At 47.7% G+C, this 17,913-nt stretch overlaps 1 protein-coding gene across 3 annotated transcripts in view; it reads left to right on the top strand.

Moving 5' to 3' along the window:
- Positions 1–17,913, top strand: part of prrc2c (proline-rich coiled-coil 2C) — a 44,832-nt gene that overhangs the window by 4,324 nt on the left and 22,595 nt on the right. For all 3 annotated transcript variants that reach the window (XM_080723144.1, XM_080723145.1, XM_080723143.1), the window contains exons 2-16: positions 876–1,048; positions 1,731–1,905; positions 2,481–2,593; positions 3,993–4,118; positions 4,623–4,918; positions 5,863–5,942; positions 6,807–6,943; positions 7,164–7,251; positions 7,347–7,488; positions 7,757–8,531; positions 8,929–9,101; positions 9,869–10,130; positions 10,988–11,198; positions 11,531–14,113; positions 16,695–16,858. In XM_080723144.1, coding sequence (XP_080579270.1) covers positions 931–1,048; positions 1,731–1,905; positions 2,481–2,593; positions 3,993–4,118; positions 4,623–4,918; positions 5,863–5,942; positions 6,807–6,943; positions 7,164–7,251; positions 7,347–7,488; positions 7,757–8,531; positions 8,929–9,101; positions 9,869–10,130; positions 10,988–11,198; positions 11,531–14,113; positions 16,695–16,858 — 5,443 coding nt within the window. In that variant the 5' untranslated portion in view covers positions 876–930. The remainder of the gene's footprint in view (positions 1–875; positions 1,049–1,730; positions 1,906–2,480; positions 2,594–3,992; positions 4,119–4,622; positions 4,919–5,862; positions 5,943–6,806; positions 6,944–7,163; positions 7,252–7,346; positions 7,489–7,756; positions 8,532–8,928; positions 9,102–9,868; positions 10,131–10,987; positions 11,199–11,530; positions 14,114–16,694; positions 16,859–17,913) is intronic.

Here is a 17,913-nt window from a genome sequence, read left to right as displayed (position 1 = left end):
CATCCCATCCCTACATCTGAGTAGAAGTCCCCATGCCTCCTGTATGAGGACTTGCATGCTGTATGGGCAAACTGTTCAGAGAAAGACTATCAGGTGCTCCACTGTCTCTCCTAGCCAACAGGACCACTCTCCATCAATTATAAATTACCCCTGTGTGACTCTGGGAAAGAGACGGAAGCTCCAAATGCAACATCTCTTGTCCTTTTACTTTTCTCATGTGTACTCTAATGCTCACTTTCTGTCTTGCTTCAGGCTTTTTCCGTCTGCTCTACCTCTTGCCCACTCCACACACACACACAAACTCCTCTTCCTTCTCATCCCCTGCTGGTTTTCACTCTATTCCTCCTCCCAGCCTCTCTCCATTGGCTACTCTGCCTGTTGTCGTAGGTTGTGCAGGCATGGCAACAGGACATGCCCCTATGAGCAGAGAGAAGGTATCATTCTGGTTATGGGAAGAATCACTTCTATCTCTCTCCCTCTCCCATCGTACTTGTTTCATTCCTTCACCACAATAACTCAGTCAGAGCAGCTTCTCTGCAGCTGTATGACTCCGTATTATATCTCCATGCAGTGTGGCTTTTCAGCCCTGTGTGTTCTTAGCAGAGCAAGTGGTTTTAAGTTGGCCTGGTCTCAGCACAGCTTGAATGGAAAGCGGCTGGCAACTGATATCGTTTCTTGGGTGCATATTTTGTTATTGCCTGACCTTCCAGTGTACATTTTTCTTACAGTGAGGTCTTGTAAGCAAAGTATATGGACCGAAAAGTCTGCCAAATCATGAATATAAGAAGCTGGCTGGGAACTAATTCCAGTCTTCCTTCATGTCTACACTTTTATCTGACCTTACCTCCTGTGTGTCTTCCACCTGGTGCCTTTAGGAGGCTGGTTCTGGGGGTGTGACCAGAGGACCAGACTCGATGAGTTTCCAGCGAAATGTCAGAGAAGTCAGGGCAGAGCAGCACCAAGGCAAAGGATGGCAAGACAAAGTATGCAACCCTTAGCCTCTTCAATACCTACAAGGGCAAATCTCTGGAAACCCAGAAAACTGCAGGTGAGTTCACACTGCCACTCTTATCTGCACACGGATATGTGCATGCATACTGTACACACACACACACACACACACACACACACACACACACACACACACACACACACACACACACACACACACTAGAAATGGCAGAATAGCAATTGCCAGTGAGTGAACCGTGACCCCGTGCTTGCATTCATTGATGGCGTGTAGACCCTGGTTTTGTTTCATTACACACATTCAATGTCAGAAGCCTGTCTTGCTCAACTCATAAGGCATAGTCATGAATCATGAGATAGAACATCTATTTGTACGCATTGCAAACATGCACGTCACTCTATCCACAATCCTCACTGTATACTGCCTTGCTGGATAATATTATAAAATGGCATGAAATCAAGAAAAAGGATAGTTATCTTTACGGTGTGGCTCTGTAGGAGGCGAGCGGTCTACAAATGTGTCTGACTGTCTGGTTGTGTGTTTTGTTTGTCCGGGGCTAATCTCGCAAACCACAGATAAGCACTACATTTTGTATGCACAATTCTTTCCACTTAGGTTTTTTATTTTATGAAATGCCTAACTTTCATTTTATAATGGTAGTCAAAGGCAGTTGGATCGGGTTGAAATCTTGGCACAAGTATGAAGTAATCTCACGCAACGTCTTTCTTTACATTCTAATCTGTTTTGTCCCTGACTGCAGTGGCTGCCAGACATGGGCTCCAGAGTTTGGGCAAAGTTGCTGGCAGCCGGCGCATGCCCCCTCCGGCCAGCCTGCCCAGCTTAAAGGCGGAGAACAAGGGCAACGACCCAAACGTTAACATCGTCCCCAAGGACGGCAGCGGCTGGGCATCTCGACCTGAGGGAGCGGAGGAGAGGTGACATGAATGACATGAACACGTATACAATACGAAACCAAACACCTTCACATATACTGTACAGGGGTTGACACTTGAGGTCTCAGAGGCACTCGCCTGTCGGGCAAGTACAGGTCATGGCACTTGCACCAAAGGTCATGCCCACTTGCCCGAAAAGTAAATCATCCGTTATAAAATGATAGGTAATATTTGCGCTTGAAGAAGAAATTAATGTTAAATCCAATTGCTAACTGCTGAGTGGCGCAAATGCAAGTTGTAAAAAGGTAGCTGCGTTTTGCATAAATGGTCTCTAATATTTAACGTAGACGGGATGCACTTGCCCGTCGGGAAACTTGAAAGCAAACTCCACTTACCCAAACGTTTTATTTACTTGCCATGCAGTCGACCAAGCCCTGATACTGTACCTCCTAAACTGAGGCAGCAGACAACTTGTATGTGTGTATGCACTGAAGTGGGCCATATTAACACGCACACAAACACACCTACATACGATGCAGCTCTTGCCCCACTGGAAATGCGACCCCTTCTTTATTTCTCTCTGACTTCCAACCCCCATTGTTGTTTTTGCACCACAGGCAGACGGAGACTCCCCCGCCCCCGACCAAAGCACCAGCCCCCCCACCTCAGGAGCTTTCCATTGGGGGTAGCCGCTCCTGGGCCAACAGCAAGCCACAGACACAGCCAGAAGGTGAGTAGCATCCTGAATTCTTCCCCCGGTGTCAAACCTGCAGTGCTCACATAACGTCATGGATAGGCCTGGGGCGGTATCAACATTTTGTTACCGCGATTACCGTCTTCCCATTTACCGCCGGTACTGCGGTAATTACCGCACCCCCGTATCTATTAATTAAGGTTCGGCGATAAGCCAAAATATTGCAATCATCTTCCCTAAAGTCGCCTCACAGCCTGACTGCCCGAGTTATACTTCTCCGTACAGCACAGCGGGTATGGCTTTGAAAGGAGCAGATCTACAAGCTCACAACACATCGCATCCGGGACGCATTCTGAGCTTTTAGATCTGTACTGTCGGGTTACCATAGTAACGTAGGCTAGCTACTTAGCTTTTCAGACACAAACAGCTGTGTGAACAAACCAGAAGAGGACGGGTAGTCAGATCGTGTACAGTGATTCTGTAAACTCACGTCACGTCTCAACTCTCAAATCGCAGTGATTGAGTGCTGCTATATACAGGTTTTAGTTACAAGAAAAGGTTATAAAATCGCCGACGCGCCGCCGGACGGGGCAAAACGTGCGACGCGGTGGAAAAAGTAAAATAGTTTCATTTTCGGTTTTAGTCCACGCGTCCCGCGCTCCGCCAGTAATCCGTATGAATAAAAAAACATATGCCACAACACAAGGTATGTACATTTAACATCCTTGTGTTGTGTGGATTACAGAGAAAGTTTACGCTGCTCTGTACTCCTCTCGCGGCTGCTGTGGTGCCCTGGCCTGACTCTGTGTCTCTGAGAGTGAGAGTGACGTATGTGGCTTCCAACATGTGGTACACGGCCCAGAGCAGAGCGGCATGGAGCGCATGCGGTCCTCGCTTCTCCCCTGTTTTAAAACTCGCTTGTTTTTTTTTTTTGTCTTTTTTTACCGCGGTAAGCACACTGACACCGCGGTAGACCTCGGTTTACCGCGGTACGGCGGTACGGCGGTACGGCGGTTACCGTGTCCAACCCTAGTCATGGATTGTTCATCATGAAAATGGTGCTCAATCTCACAATAGTGACTGTTGTGATGGCATGGATTTGAATCAGGCCTAAAGCCTAGCTCTATCGCCTGTCGCTACTCTATTGCATCATGAAACGGAAATGCCATAAAGATATCTTTTAAACAATGACTACCTGTGTTGGAGTTCGGCTACATTTTTCCACTGGATACCAAACGGTGTGTAATGATTGCATCAGCTCAAATGCCAAATAATTTAAATCTCAAGTGCTGTGTTCATAACACAATGCTGAGGCCGAAATGGCCGAAATGGCATTTCTAGGCTGCCTTTACCCAACTAAATAAAAACGTAGCCAAAGCATATTTCTGTGAGTGTTGTGTGATTCTTCTACTTTTGTCACGGCTGTCTTGTACAGGGGCTCCCCGTGTGAGCAGCCAGTTCCAACAGGAGTTCCCCAGCTTGCAGGCGGCCGGTGAGGCGGAGAAAGGGGACGGTCAAGACGAGGAGCCCTATGGACCTGGCCCCAGCCTTAGACCTCAAAGTATGGCTGCCTACATCTGCACACAAACCTGCAATTAGGGATGGGACGATAAGCGATATTATCGTGTATCGTGATAAAAAAACACTCACGATAATCGTATTGTGGAGATTTAATTTATTGTGATAGCGTCCTCCGTCATGGATCAATTCACCTTTTATTTGCCAAGCTGCATATCCGGTACCACTTAAACCTTCTATAATTGGTAAAGGTACTTATAATATACGTACTTGTCTTTTTTTCACTCTATCAAATGTCTTTGCCAAAAAATGATATCGCAAATCACGATTTCTTTTGTCACAATAATTGTGATTTGACATTTTCATATCGTCCCATCCCTACCCGCAATACACACAGGATGTACATTGTCTCACATAAACATTGTCTCAGTGCATGTTTATTGATCGCTTCCTATTTGCCTGCTGCTCGGGGACCGTGCTCTCTCCTTGACAATGGGATTAGGTCAAGCAAAAATCAATATTCTGTGCATTCTCAATTTCTCCCTAGATGTGGGCAGCTGGCGCGAGGGAGGCGGGAGGAATCTGATCACTGCACCCAGCACCCCTGAGATGGAGAGCAGGGCACCGGAGGAGGTCAGCACAGGCCCCGGCACCTCCTCGCCCCCCGGGGAGACTGACGAGCAGGGCCGGACCCTGGCCAGTGATGGCAAGAGGGAGGCCAGGGAGAGGATGCCCCCGTCGGGTCCCCCTCAGCCCAAACTCAACGGGGGGCAGCAGCCTCCTGCTGGTGTAGGTGTAGCACCACAGCTCCACCCTCCGTTCCGGAGTATGATGCCACCTTACGTAAGTGGCAACATAATGAACTAACAGGTTCTCCTGTGTGAGGTAGTTCTTAAATCATATCATATGTTGTGCCAGATGTCACTTTAGGCCGGTCATTTCTGGATTTTTATTAACATTTTTATGACAAGTAGGGATGTTAAACGACTCATTATTTGCGAATTGACGTGTCGAAGCCGAAAATCGACATGTCAAACGATTTATTTTTTCTTTATTTTATTTTTTTGCGCTAAGCAGCAGCTGAGAGGAGAGCACAACGGCGCATTACTTTAATCAAAACAACTTATGCCATCAGGTTTAGAACGCAGATAATAAATGATTGCTCTTCTTTGCGTTAGCATGGAGGCTGTTCTTGAGAGACTAGAACTTAAGAAGCGTAGTGACATGGAACGTAGCGTTAGCAAGCAGGCTGGTACCCAGGCGAGTGTATCACACATGGAGGTTTGGTCTCACTCGCTCTCCCTCCCCCACTCTCACATCCCTAGTTTCAAGATTTTCAAGAAATGAATGAAGTGGTTAAAATGATTGTGATGATGTATTGACACATTTTGCTGGGCACCCCTTGGAACCACTTCTCTTTGACCTTGCTTAGCTTTGTGTATCTTGTAAACCCCCATGCTGTGCAGTGGTAATATGCGTGTTTTGCAATGATTTCTCAAATTTGAACTCATGTGAATGTACAGTGTCGATGCTTGTAAGCTCCACAGTTAAGCGCATTGTTGAGCTATGTAACGTCTTCAAGCTCTAATGGGTTATTTACCACCGTAGCACTACAGTGTGTTTCATGGCATGCATTGAAAATTGATATGGCCAGTAAAACTGACAAATGTCTAGACATTCTGGCTGGCAGTTTAAAGTCCTAGCGTGACCTCTGTACTGTACATATTCTCAGTCTGACAGCTCTTTGTTGATGGTCTAAAGATTGGTGTTCCTGTGCTTTTGCGTAGATGTTCCATGCCTATCCTCGAATGCCGTTTGCCCCAGGCCAAGCAAACTTCAGATTCCCTTCGCAACAAGATGGAGCCAAGTGAGTTCACAGCCCTCCATACATTCAAATGCCCTAACCTGATAACTACTGTTACATAATGAACACTAATACGTTTTTCTTTCTGCCCCCATTACACAAATGTTAGAAAACATGTCGTCTAGTAAGTAGCCTTGGGAACAAACTGTTCCCAAGCCATGTGGCCCATTGGTCAGGAGCCTGTCTCTGCCAAGATCTTCAGGCCAAGGACCCTTAGCAGAGAGGCAGATGAAGCAGGGACCTCCCCCACACACACACTACACATAGACTTGTTTGACAGCACTATCATTCATGTTAATTTGTATTTTCAGACAGTAAACCACTCAAACACTCAATATATAGAAAACATGTTGTTGGTCTGCTCTTTTTTCCCCCCTCTACACCAAACCTATTGCCGATAAAGAAAAGCCGATCTACAAGCTCGCAGCTCATCGCAGCGTGAGGCGTTGTTGTGAGCTTGTAGATCTGCTATTTTTAGCTAAAGTTCCACCCAGTAAAGTGTCCAGACCCTCTCCCTTACACATCCAGACTTTTTTTTTTTTTAAATTCCAAAAAAAGGGGAAATCTTTTTTTGTACGTCATCAACGTGTCCGGTGACGTCCAGGAGAATCGGAAAATAATTGGTGACCCATAGGCTAGCGAACAGCTAGCCTATGCTCGTCAAACTCGTCACGTGGCCAACAATGAGTCAATGTAAAAAAGAGAATCCTGTGACAAAACGATTTGTTGGCCCCCCCTTCTAGTAACTCTGAGGACCCCTGTCTTAGTGTGGGGCATCATGCTGTACAGTTTTGTGGCAAATTAATATACATGTTCATTCCAAACAAAAGCTGCATCAAAATGAGAACTTCTGTGCTGTTTATTCAGGGCCCCTCGGCCTACTCGGCCTCCCCAGGGTCCCCCTCAGTCCTGGCACCAGGACCCTGACAGACCCTCCATCATCAGCGCCACCGAGCTCAAAGAGTTGGACAACCTGGACACGGAGGCTGACGAGGGCTGGGCTGGTCAGTAGCTATGGATTGATTGATTCATTTGCATATTTATTATCTCTATCCACTATTGGGTTAGTGAATAGACACAAAGCTAGGCATACTCTGGATTTAATTCTGGGTAACAATGTTCTAATCAAGCAGTACATTTCCCATTGATACAAAAAAATGGTGTCAGGTTGATGGGGAACTGGCCTCTGGTCTTATACCATTTCGTATTTCCCTTTCTGTCCAGGTGCCCAGATGGAGGTGGACTACACAGAAAAACTTAACTTCAGTGATGATGAGGAGAACCAAGCTGCTAAGGAGAAAGGAGAAAATTGGTAAACCATTTGGCCTTGTTTATTTACGGTTTGTCTCATAAAGCAGATCATTTTTTAGGTGGTGGAGTTTAAACTGAGAATTATTTCTCGTCCAGGGAGTGGATGGGTAAAATGGAGCGTATGAGGTCTCGGACCTCAGAAAACCAGGAGGGTCGGAAGGAAGGGTCAGAGGACCGAGGGCCATCTCCAGGCAGCATGGGGCAGTACAATAAGACTGCACCTCCACAGGACTATCAGGTGGGACTGATGTGCACAACATTGACAAAAATAGCACACAGCAATTATGTACTTAATGTGATCACTGCTTTTTCTCTCCCCTTGATGCTCAAATGTTCTAAAAACAGTGAATGGGAAGGTGAATGGTAATGTTGGCTTAGTTTGTGTAACATGCCAAATGTCCTGTGACATATTCGGACTTTTATGCTGGAAATACCTCTGCAATTCCGAATGTTAGACTTCAACGACGGCTTGAATCAGTAGTTTTGACTAATTTTCCCTTCTTCAGGGTCAGGGTGGTCGTTCGGTGAGTGGTGTTGCATCGCGCGGTGCCAAACCGTTGACCGCCGCGCCACCTGCCGGGGAGGAGGACTCGGAGGCCTGGCGGCTGAAGCGCAAGAAGCAATCAGACCTCTCGGAAGCCGTGGAACGAGCCAGGCGGAGACGAGAGGAGGAGGAGAGACGCATGGACGAGCAGCGGCTCGCCGCGTGCGCCGAAAAACTCAAACGCCTCAACGAGAAACACAGACCTGCGGTATCCGAGACCAAACCCACGCCCGCCGCCACCGACGCCGCTAGCGAGGAAAGCGGAGCAGCTCGAGAGGAAACGCCCCCGCTGTCGGCTCCGGCACCCGTGTCCAGCCCTTCTCCCCCCTCTGTGCCGGTTTCACAGCCCCAGCCTCCAGTCATGCAAGCTCCTCTGCCGGACAGGGAGAGAGAGCTGGTGGAAAGAGAGAGGGCAGAGAGGGAGATGGCAGAGAGGGAGATGGCAGAGCGAGAGCGGGCAGAGCGAGAGAGGGAGAAGATGGAGATGGAGATGGAGAGGGAGAGGGAGATGGAGAGAGTGGAGCCCAGTGTGGAGGAGGAGGTGCACTTCGTCCCCTGCCAGCCCAGCCCCCCTCTCCCTGTCCCTGACCCGGTGCAGAGGCCCGTCGCTGTAACCCCGGAGCCTCCGAGTGGACCCGAGGGCCCCCTGGCCGAGGAAGGGCCTCTGGTGGAGGAGAACCAAGCTGACAGGACACCCATGCCTATCCGAGACTATTTCAACATGGACGACGGCAGAGGTTAGCCCACTCATGGAGTCTGACATTGTTGTGAAAGATTTATACGTTGTTGCTCCATCTCTATATTCTCTCTTTTACATTTTAAATGAATACGCTACTTGATCATACTACAGAGTCACACAAAAGCATCAAAAGTAGCAGATCTACAAGCTCGAAATGTGGCGCGGAGTTATGTGTTTCAAAACGCAATGCTTGGCGCCATGTCTCGAGCTGGTGGATCTGCTACTTTTGCTATACATGAATTTCAATCCTGAAAAGTTAGTTTTGGACATGGTTGGTTTACACCCGACAGCGACGATATACAATATTTATTATCAGTATATATTTAAGTATATTACTTGTACTGATTCCAAAATACATTTATGTTACCTGTATTTGTGTGTGTTCCTTCTAACAGTGGATGAGCCCCACCTGTCCCTGCCGCGTATGGACCCCCCTACCGGGGAGGACGGCCCTGTGGTGCCTCCAGAGCTAGAGGGAGAGGCGGGGGCTGCCATGCGGCCCGCTCTTACTTCGGGCTACTCCAAACAATTCCAGAAGTCCCTGCCTCCTCGCTTCCTCAGGCAGCAGGTTTGTGTGTCTTTTAGAGCAACACTATTATACTATTATCTACCTCCTGGCTGCGGAATGACCCCCCCCCCCCCCCCTCCCTCAAAACTCCTCTGACTCAACCTCACCCCCTAGCACTCCTTATTTCTTTGTATCAGTTCTTGGCATTTAGATAATACTTTGTTGCTGGTTGACTAGAGTTCATGCCACTTACTGTGATCTATTACTTTCTCTCTGGATAAGAATATAAGTTTAATGCCTAAGTTGTAAATTGTCTACTGAAGTGAAGTGGTCCGCACTTGTTTTTGTTTCTTCCTTGTAGTATAACTCTCTTTTTTTAAATCTTTACTTTAGTGGCTACTTACAATAAAGGTGCCGGCTACACGGAGCTGGATATTTCTGAAGCTAGTCATTTGCTAGACAACTTTTTTGTGCGGTTGGGGCTTGCAGCCACACAAAGCTGGATATTTTGGCCGCAAAGCTGGATATTTTTTAAACCGGATAAATAAGTGGAGACATTGAAAAATATCCAAATCACTGGATCCGTGTAGACATGTAACCCGGATATCTCTGAAGACTTTACTGTGTGTGTGCTTGTCCCCCTAGTGAAGGTCTGGGGACTCAGATTATTTTAGACCTAGATATCTTTGTCGTGTGGACCTAGATATTTTTCTATGTGGATATCTGAAAAACCGGGATATATGAAATATCCAGCTCCGTCTGGCCTAGGCCTTAGTTTAGTGCTCTACCTTGGATCTTAACTTGAACTTTCCCTCTCGGTCACACAGGAGCAGATGAAACAACAGCAGTGGCAACAACAGCAGCAGCAGCAGCAGACTGGACGCTCCGTTTCGCCCTCTAGTGGTGGAGTAGCCCCGCCGTCCCAGCAGCAGCAGCAGCACCGCTCCATGTACCAGCCCATGGGTCCCCACCACCAACACCTGGCCTCTATGGGCTTCGACCCCCGCTGGATCATGATGCAGTCCTACATGGACCCCCGCATGATGTCGGGCCGACCGCCCATGGACATGCCACCTAACATGCATCCCGGTTAGTGATACAGTCTATCGTCACTGTCGGGCAGAAACCTTGGATCTCCAAGTTTCAGATTTGTACATGTGCGAGGCGTTGTGTGCTTGTAGATCGGCTGTTTTCACTAGTTTAAATATTTTTTAAAATGATAAATACAAAACAAACGTTTTTTTTAAATGATAAATACAAAACAAAAGGTTTTGGACATACAAGGTTTCCACCCGACAACGACAATTTGCTGCATGGTTGTGCAGTGGCAGAATTGGGCCCCCTTCCTTATTTCCTTCACAGGTGTTATCAACGTTCTAATGAAGGCTCTGTTCCTTATAGTGTAGCACAGAGGTTCTCAAACGTTTTAATTTGCAAGGACCCCATAACTCTGAGTGTAAAATGGAACCAAATGGACTCTTCCATTTGGTTGAGTTACACACCCGTAAGGGTCCATCTGGAACCCCCCAAGGAACCATGAGGGTCCCTGGACCACACTTTGAGACCCACTGGTGTAGCAGAGTGTTTCCAGTGAGTCAACATTCAAAATATGTGCACCCTGACTCTTTGACCACAACGGAACACAACCTTAATCAGCATCACCTGTGAAGGAAGTAAGAAGTGTCCCAATTTCTTTCCAATATGGCTGCTGTACAGATAGCCCATTGAGGGTAAATTCAGTGAGTCCTGGTTGGTAGCTGTAAGAGTTTGCATGTATAATAATGCGTAACTCGTGACCCGAACTGTTCGTTTATTTTGTCATTCTCACACTATCCTACACTGTCCTATAAAATAAAGCAGACATTCCAGTAGAAACTCACTACCAAAGAAATGTGTGTAAATGTTATCCTCTGTTAAATACCGTTGTCCTGACATGTCCTCTACAGGGAGGATGCCTCCTAAGCAGATTGTGCGCAGGGAACCAGGGGACAACTCCAGCTCCAGTTCGGACTCCTTCGACCACCTGACCCGCCCCATCCGAGACCACGGTCTGCCCTCGGAGCCACGCATGGTGTGGGGCTCTGACCCGTACCCTCCCTCAGAACCCTTACCGTCCGTCACTCCCCCTATGGGACGGGATGACGGCAAGGAACCCAGGTGAGAAACCTAATCCTAACGTAATGTTTCTGTTTCAGTGTTGCTCAAACCTTTTCATGTCAAGGACCCCCAATATTATATGTATTTGGCCTATTCAAAAATGTATACTCAAAGATTTGCATGAATTTTCATGATAAAAAAAAAGATCTACAAGCTCAAAGCGCGACACTCGGTGCCGCGCTATAAGCTTGTATATCTGCTATTTTTGAATAGGTCAAGTTAAAATCTAAAGTTACACAGATTCTTTCCAGGTCTAAATGGGTCAATGATTGCTCCTTTTGATAGATCTCTAAATACAGCTCTCATCTCATCCCCTGTTTTTCTGTCTGCAGGATGGACTCTGGGTTAGATCTGGACAGGGGACTTCCACCCATGTACCAACAGGACCACAGCTCAATGGACTCGCGTAAAAATGACTTCTTTCGGGACCCCACAGAGTCCCTGTCTGTGTTCGGCCAGGTCCCAGAGGATGCCACTGGGCCCCTAGACAGGCCGCCGGTCAGCTCTGGCTTTGACCCCGAGGAGCCAGGCCTTCCCAGTGGAGAAGAGGTGGAAGCCCTCGGCCAGGCCATGCTCCAGAGGAGTGTCTCTCATGGCTCCAGCCACTCCCTCAAGTTGGATGAGCCTAGGTTCGAAGGCCTTGCCCTGGGAGCAAAATCACTTGAGCTCCAGGACTCGGGGGAGAGGGCAGACGATAAGTCGCGAAATGACTCCTTCTCCCAGCCTGCTGTGACCAACAACAGGGCTACGCCTCCTGCTGACGGCCTCCACAAAGCCGAGAAGCTTCCCTTGCCGGCTCCTAATAAGCAAAAAGCTGAGCTGCGCTGGGGTGGGAGGTCTGGGACTGGGCGTAGGGAAGGACCTGGGGGAGAGAGACCTCTCCGCAGGTCTGGGCCAATAAAGAAACCTGTTCTAAGGGACATGAAAGAGGAGAGGGAGCAGAGGGAGGAGAGAGAGAAGCGGCACGAGAGAGGGGAAAGGGGGGAGAGGCCTAAGAAGGAAATGGCGGCCAAAGCACCCTCTGCAGCCGCGGCTGTGTCCGAGGGCTCCAGGCCTCAGGGTGAGGGGAAGAGAGAGGCTGCTGAGGCAGAGGAAACGCCCTCCATCTCTCAGAGACCCAGAGACATTCAGATTTCATCTGGAGCCCCGACCTCCTCTTCTCAAGAAGAGAAACCAGACAAGCCACCAAGCAATGACAAGCACCATGAGCCTAAACTGCCCTCCAGGAAAGAGTCCAATCTGCCTCCGCGCTCCTACAGACGAGAGGAGAGAGAGAGGGAACGGGAGAGGGAGATGAACCGAGATAGGGAGATGAACAGAGATAGGGACAGGGAGATGAACAGAGATCCCAGGGACAGGGAGATGAACAGAGATCCCAGGGACAGGGAGATGAACAGAGATCCCAGGGACAGGGAGATGGACAGAGAGAGAGATAGGGACAGGGACAGAGAGAGGGAGTGGCCAATTGATGCCAGTTTAAGGGGGGCACGTGGTCGAGGGGAATACTACTCAAGGGGGCGGAGCTATAGAGGGACATACGGGGGGAGGAGCAGGGGAGGCCGGGGTCGCAGCCGAGGGGACTACCCTTACCGGGAGCCCAGGTTACGCTCAGATCTGGCTCCTGGAGGTTCCGCTGCTTTCCGCAACCGTGAGGAGAGCGAGACACGGAGCGAGAGCTCAGACTTTGAGGTCATGCCCAAACGCAGGCGACGCAGAGGTTCTGACACGGATTCAGAAAGCGAAGGCGGGAGAGAGTCCGCCAGCGACACCGGGCCTTCCGACCGCGAGCCTAGCACCAAACCCAGCCGACCACTCAGGCGGGAATTGCCTGGGGAGGCGAGGCCTGCAGGCCCACACAAGCCGGGCTTTGGCCCTCCTCACATGGCGGAGAAAGGTGGGCCACGAGGGGATGATGAAAGCAGGCCTAAGCCAGGCTTCCTCGCTAAAGGAGAGCCCTCCCGGCGAGGCAGGGGAGGGCTGTACAGTAGACGAGGAGGGGCCAGGGAGCGCGGCGCCCCTCGTTCGGCTCCTCTCCGGCGGACGTCGGCTAGAGAGTCATCCTCTCAATGGCCGTCTAAACCCATGGAGACATTCAGACCTGAGGACGCAGAGTCCACGTCCTCCAGATACGATCACCCTCACCCGGACCGTGACCGACGACCCCCCAAATATGACAGCAAGAAGTTTGGTGAGGGAGCTCCCCAGAGCAACAGGGAGAGGCCCCGGCGGCCCAGACCAGCACGCCCCCCAAGGCAAGACAAACCGCCTCGCTTCCGTCGGCTGAAGGAAAGGGAGGCTGCGGGGCTGGCTGCTGGAGAGACTGGCGCCGGTCCCCCTGCCCCTCTGCCCCCGGTGCCTGCCGCCTCTGCTGCTGGACCCATTTCACTCTCCCCGACACTTTCCAGAGCTCCGGGAACCCCCGTCACTGTGCCTGCAGAAGTAGGGGCCACTGCCTCTGCTCCCGACCTTACTTCCGCTGTAGAAGCCTGCTTGCCTGACACGAGCAGCCCCACTGTCACTGCCGTCGGCACCAAGTCGCCTGACCTGTCCAATCAGAACTCCTCAGACCAAGCCAACGAGGAGTGGGAAACTGCCTCGGAGAGCAGTGACTTCAACGAGCGGAGGGAGCGCGAGGAGAGGAGGGGTGCACTAGAGGCTGCTAACGCAGCAGCCGCTGCCTCCTCTCCTCCTGCACCTGCACCTCCTCAGGGAACTGTGACCCCGAGTAAAACCTCACCTGAAGGTGGGGTGACTCCCAAACGTGAACTTGGACCTGCTGCAGCCAAGAGGAGTTTCTCCAACCAGAGGCCTACGGAGAGACCGAACCGAAGAGGCAACAGCGGGGCCAAAAGCGGCCGCAGCTACGCGGGCGCAAAGGGAGAGAGGAGAGGAGGAGGCAGGGCTGGCCGCAGAGGGTGAGTTACACAACAAAATGTGCTATTGTCTCTTCCAAAGCATTTAATACTGTCTGCTGACATTACACAATGAAGTAGAGTCATTGAGCAGCGTACACTGAATACAACTGTAGGTTTATTCAGCCACATTAGCAAGTGCATAGTGGTTCATGCAGTGCATTTCCCTGTAGGTTATTCATATGGATTTCATTACTCTGAAGAACACGAGTTTCGTTCATTTAATGTTTTCCATACATTCTATGGAGGTTGCCTGTCGGTGATATTTGCCTTTAAGTTGCTGTGTAGAACATGCCTGGTGGCGTGTCGCGGGTTTGAGTCCCGATGCCGGCAATCTTTGCTGCGTGTCGCTCCCCGTCTCTCTCTGTTTCGTGTCCATCTCCTACTGTGTATTATCAAAGGCAGAAAGCCAAAAATATAAATCTCCCTCAACATTTCCCTTCATCCCTGTTTGTTTAACATTTTCTCTTGATCCCCCTCGATATCTCATTCTCCAGGGTTTGCTGTTATAAATGGCCATCAAAGTGTTTCGTCTTGTTATATATAGTCGACAGTGCTTATTTTTAGACTGCTGCTCTCAGCCGTGGCCTTTCTGCTGGAGAATAGAATGAAAACACTTGGTGCCTCGGCCAACTCGTCTCAACGCTCTTGTTTTGCCACAGTGCCTTGCTTGTCATCTTCTGCTCCTGAAAGGAAATAACCAGACATGGAACATAAATCGACCCTGAAGTCGGAGGAAAGGCAGGGCTATAGCAATGTAAACATTGCTGTAGAACTGTATGTCCATTAAACTAAGCTAATTATTCCGGTTACATACTGTGTACTTAAGTTCACTTGCACAGGGGGAGGGGCAATTAATACAGTAAAAACTGCCATAGCCCATAGAATACTCTTTGTATTTGTTATTTCTTTGAGTGGTTAACCCTGGTTAAAATGGCTGATTGGATTTGTGTTTGTATATGTGACCTATGTTTTAATTTAATTATTCTCATGATCACATGAATGTCACTCAGGTCATGTGCTACTGCTTAACAACTTCCTCTTTGTCTAAAAGAGTTCTTTGTCTCCTTAAATTCCTACACTATTAACCCTCACCCACAGCAAAGAACCTATTTGGCCAGTTTCCACCTGGTAACTCATCCTGTGGATAAATTATTGAGCGCAAAATCTATTTTTAAATGTACTCGAGACGCATTGAAGGTCCATTCTGCCAAATCCAATTTGACTGTTTGACATGCTAATGACTGTGTCTGTAATTGCTTTCCTCATTAATTGCAATCTCTCCTGTCTCTTAAAATATATAATATCCCCCATATCTTTTCAATTGGGTTTAACACGTGACATGTTTGCGTCCACCTAGAAGAATCCATAGAGCGCGGCAATCATAACTGCAGTTTCAAGCAGCACCGCCTTGCACCACGCCACGGCAGCGTGCTGTGAATTTGTTTATAGACGGTTGTAGAATTATTAATTCAAAATGGAGCTCCACTGATCTGATGAAGACTCATACAGTAGATGTAATTTGTAACATATCTAAGGCTGTGAGCTACTTGGCTCTTGTGTCCTGACAGTTTTCTAGCAGCTCACACCATGTTATTCATCCTCGTCTTACAGCTTTGATTGGTTGACTGGCCTGAGGATATGGAGAATTCTGTGTTGCTCAAGGAGATCATAAACTGCTTCTGTACTTGGTCGGAGCCTAGATATTGTCATAATAACAAGACAGTTCCAAGAGAGACTGGCGGAGGAGGTGAGGAAGTACACTTAACCGTGTGTACGACTCCCATAGAGCTGATCACAAAGCTCTTAATTCATGGGTTGAGATTTCCCCAACACAAAGAGACAGGATGCTGGTCAGTGAGTCATAGCATTGAGTATGAATGTTCAGAGCTATGATAAGCCACGAGTCATAGCTAGGGTTGGGGTCCTTATTTGAACCATTCCTTAACGGTTCCGTTTAACGTTTCCTATGGGAGGTTTCAAATGGACCCTAAGAGGTCTGTCTGTAACTCAGAGTGTACACATGGAACCATTAGTTCACTCACAGAGTTATGGTGGTCCTTGAAATTCTAAAGTTTGAGAACCACCTGCTCCTGAGTGATAAAAAAAAAAAAAATCCAAATGTGATGGAACAGATTCTGGTTCCTCCAATGTTCCCAATCCTAGTCATAGCTATAGCTTATACATTATGATGTGTAAACTATGCTCAACTCTAGGGCTGTCACGATATGACATTTTACATGACGATTAATTGTCACTCAAATAATTGGCGATTAACGATTTAATTGTGTTTTTGTCGTTGATAATTACATTTCTGTTTGGCTTTTAGGCTTTGAAGTTGTACATGGTAGATATGACTACTTAAAAAATTACTTTGATAGTGGAAATAGCCGATCTACAAGCTCACAACGTGTCGCGATGCGACGCGTTGTGAGCTTGTAGATCTGCTATTTCCACTATTTCGGTCATTTTTCAACATTCACGATTATGACAAAATAATTGCGATAATGTCAAATAATCACGATTAGACGATTATGTAATAATTGTGACAGCCCTACTCAACTCTTGTGTTTGTCTCCTACAGCGCTGGAGGTCAGCAGAACCCAGAAGCGCAGGGCGGCGCAGCAGGCGGCGCGGGCCAGAGGCCTGCTAAAGATCAGTCTTCACGCCGCAAAGACGAAGCCAAGCAGGCTGCCAAGAAACCTAAGGAGAACGCACTCTCGCAGTTTGACCTCAACAACTATGCCAGTGAGTGGACTTTATACAAGTGTTTACATTAGGGCTGTCACAATTATTACATAATCGTCTAATTGTGATTATTTGACATAATCGTGATTATTTTTCATAATCGTTTCCATGTTGAAAAATCTTCATATATATTAAATAGCCGATCTACAAGCTCACAACGCGTCGCATCGTGACGCGTTGTGAGCTTGTAGATCGGCTATTTCCACTATCAATGTTCTTTTTAAAGTATAAAGTTGTCAAATATGTCAGCAATTTCTTTGTATATTTAGGTTATGTGTCATATCTGCCATGTGCAACTTCAAAGCATAAAAGCCAAACAGAAATGTAATTGTCAACGACAAAAACACAATTAAATCGTTAATCGCCAATTATTTGAGTGACAATTAATCGTCATGTAAAATGTCATATCGTGACAGCCCTACCAGTGAGTGGACTTTATACAAGTGTTTACATATTTTCTTCCATGATTTCCTCTTGAAAAAGATCAGAATGGTAGATAATTCAGTTTATTCACATTTTTTTACGATGACACATTTTCACAAGTAGCGTGGGTTTCAGTGGCCTACGCAGACACCTGTGTTCTGTTTTCATCATGCATGTGTGTATATAAGAACTAAACCAAGACATGAGCATTTGCATCAGTGGTTCCTGTTGTTCCTTAATGAAGTCTTCAAAGCTCTTAGAAAAGAATCAGGGATATTAATGTTTTTATATTTTCAGACGTTAATTCAGATGGTTGATGATGGGAAGAAGAATGCATTTGATTAATTTGTTCTTTGTTGTTTTTATATCACGTTATATTAAAGTTCGGTAGCGACTAATGTTCACGGCTGCATAATTATCCTTTCATGGTTGCTAGCGATGAATATATTTAGGAGAAAGTGAACTTAAAGTATTCGGGAAGTTACATTTTTTTCCTTCTTGGTTAGAATAATGAGGAAGTGGGTGAAACCGCAAACATTGAGCGAGTGAGACCAAATTTCTACAGGTCTTTCAAGAGGGAATCCCTGCTTGGACAGGGGAGAAATTGTTTTGACATTTTGAAATTTGTGGGT

Source organism: Nannobrachium achirus, assembly GCF_963921795.1.
Source record: "Nannobrachium achirus genome assembly, chromosome: 1".
Taxonomy (NCBI): Eukaryota; Metazoa; Chordata; class Actinopteri; order Myctophiformes; family Myctophidae; genus Nannobrachium; species Nannobrachium achirus.
Note: the sequence above shows the minus strand (reverse complement) of the source record. Positions and strands in the feature narration are given on the sequence as shown.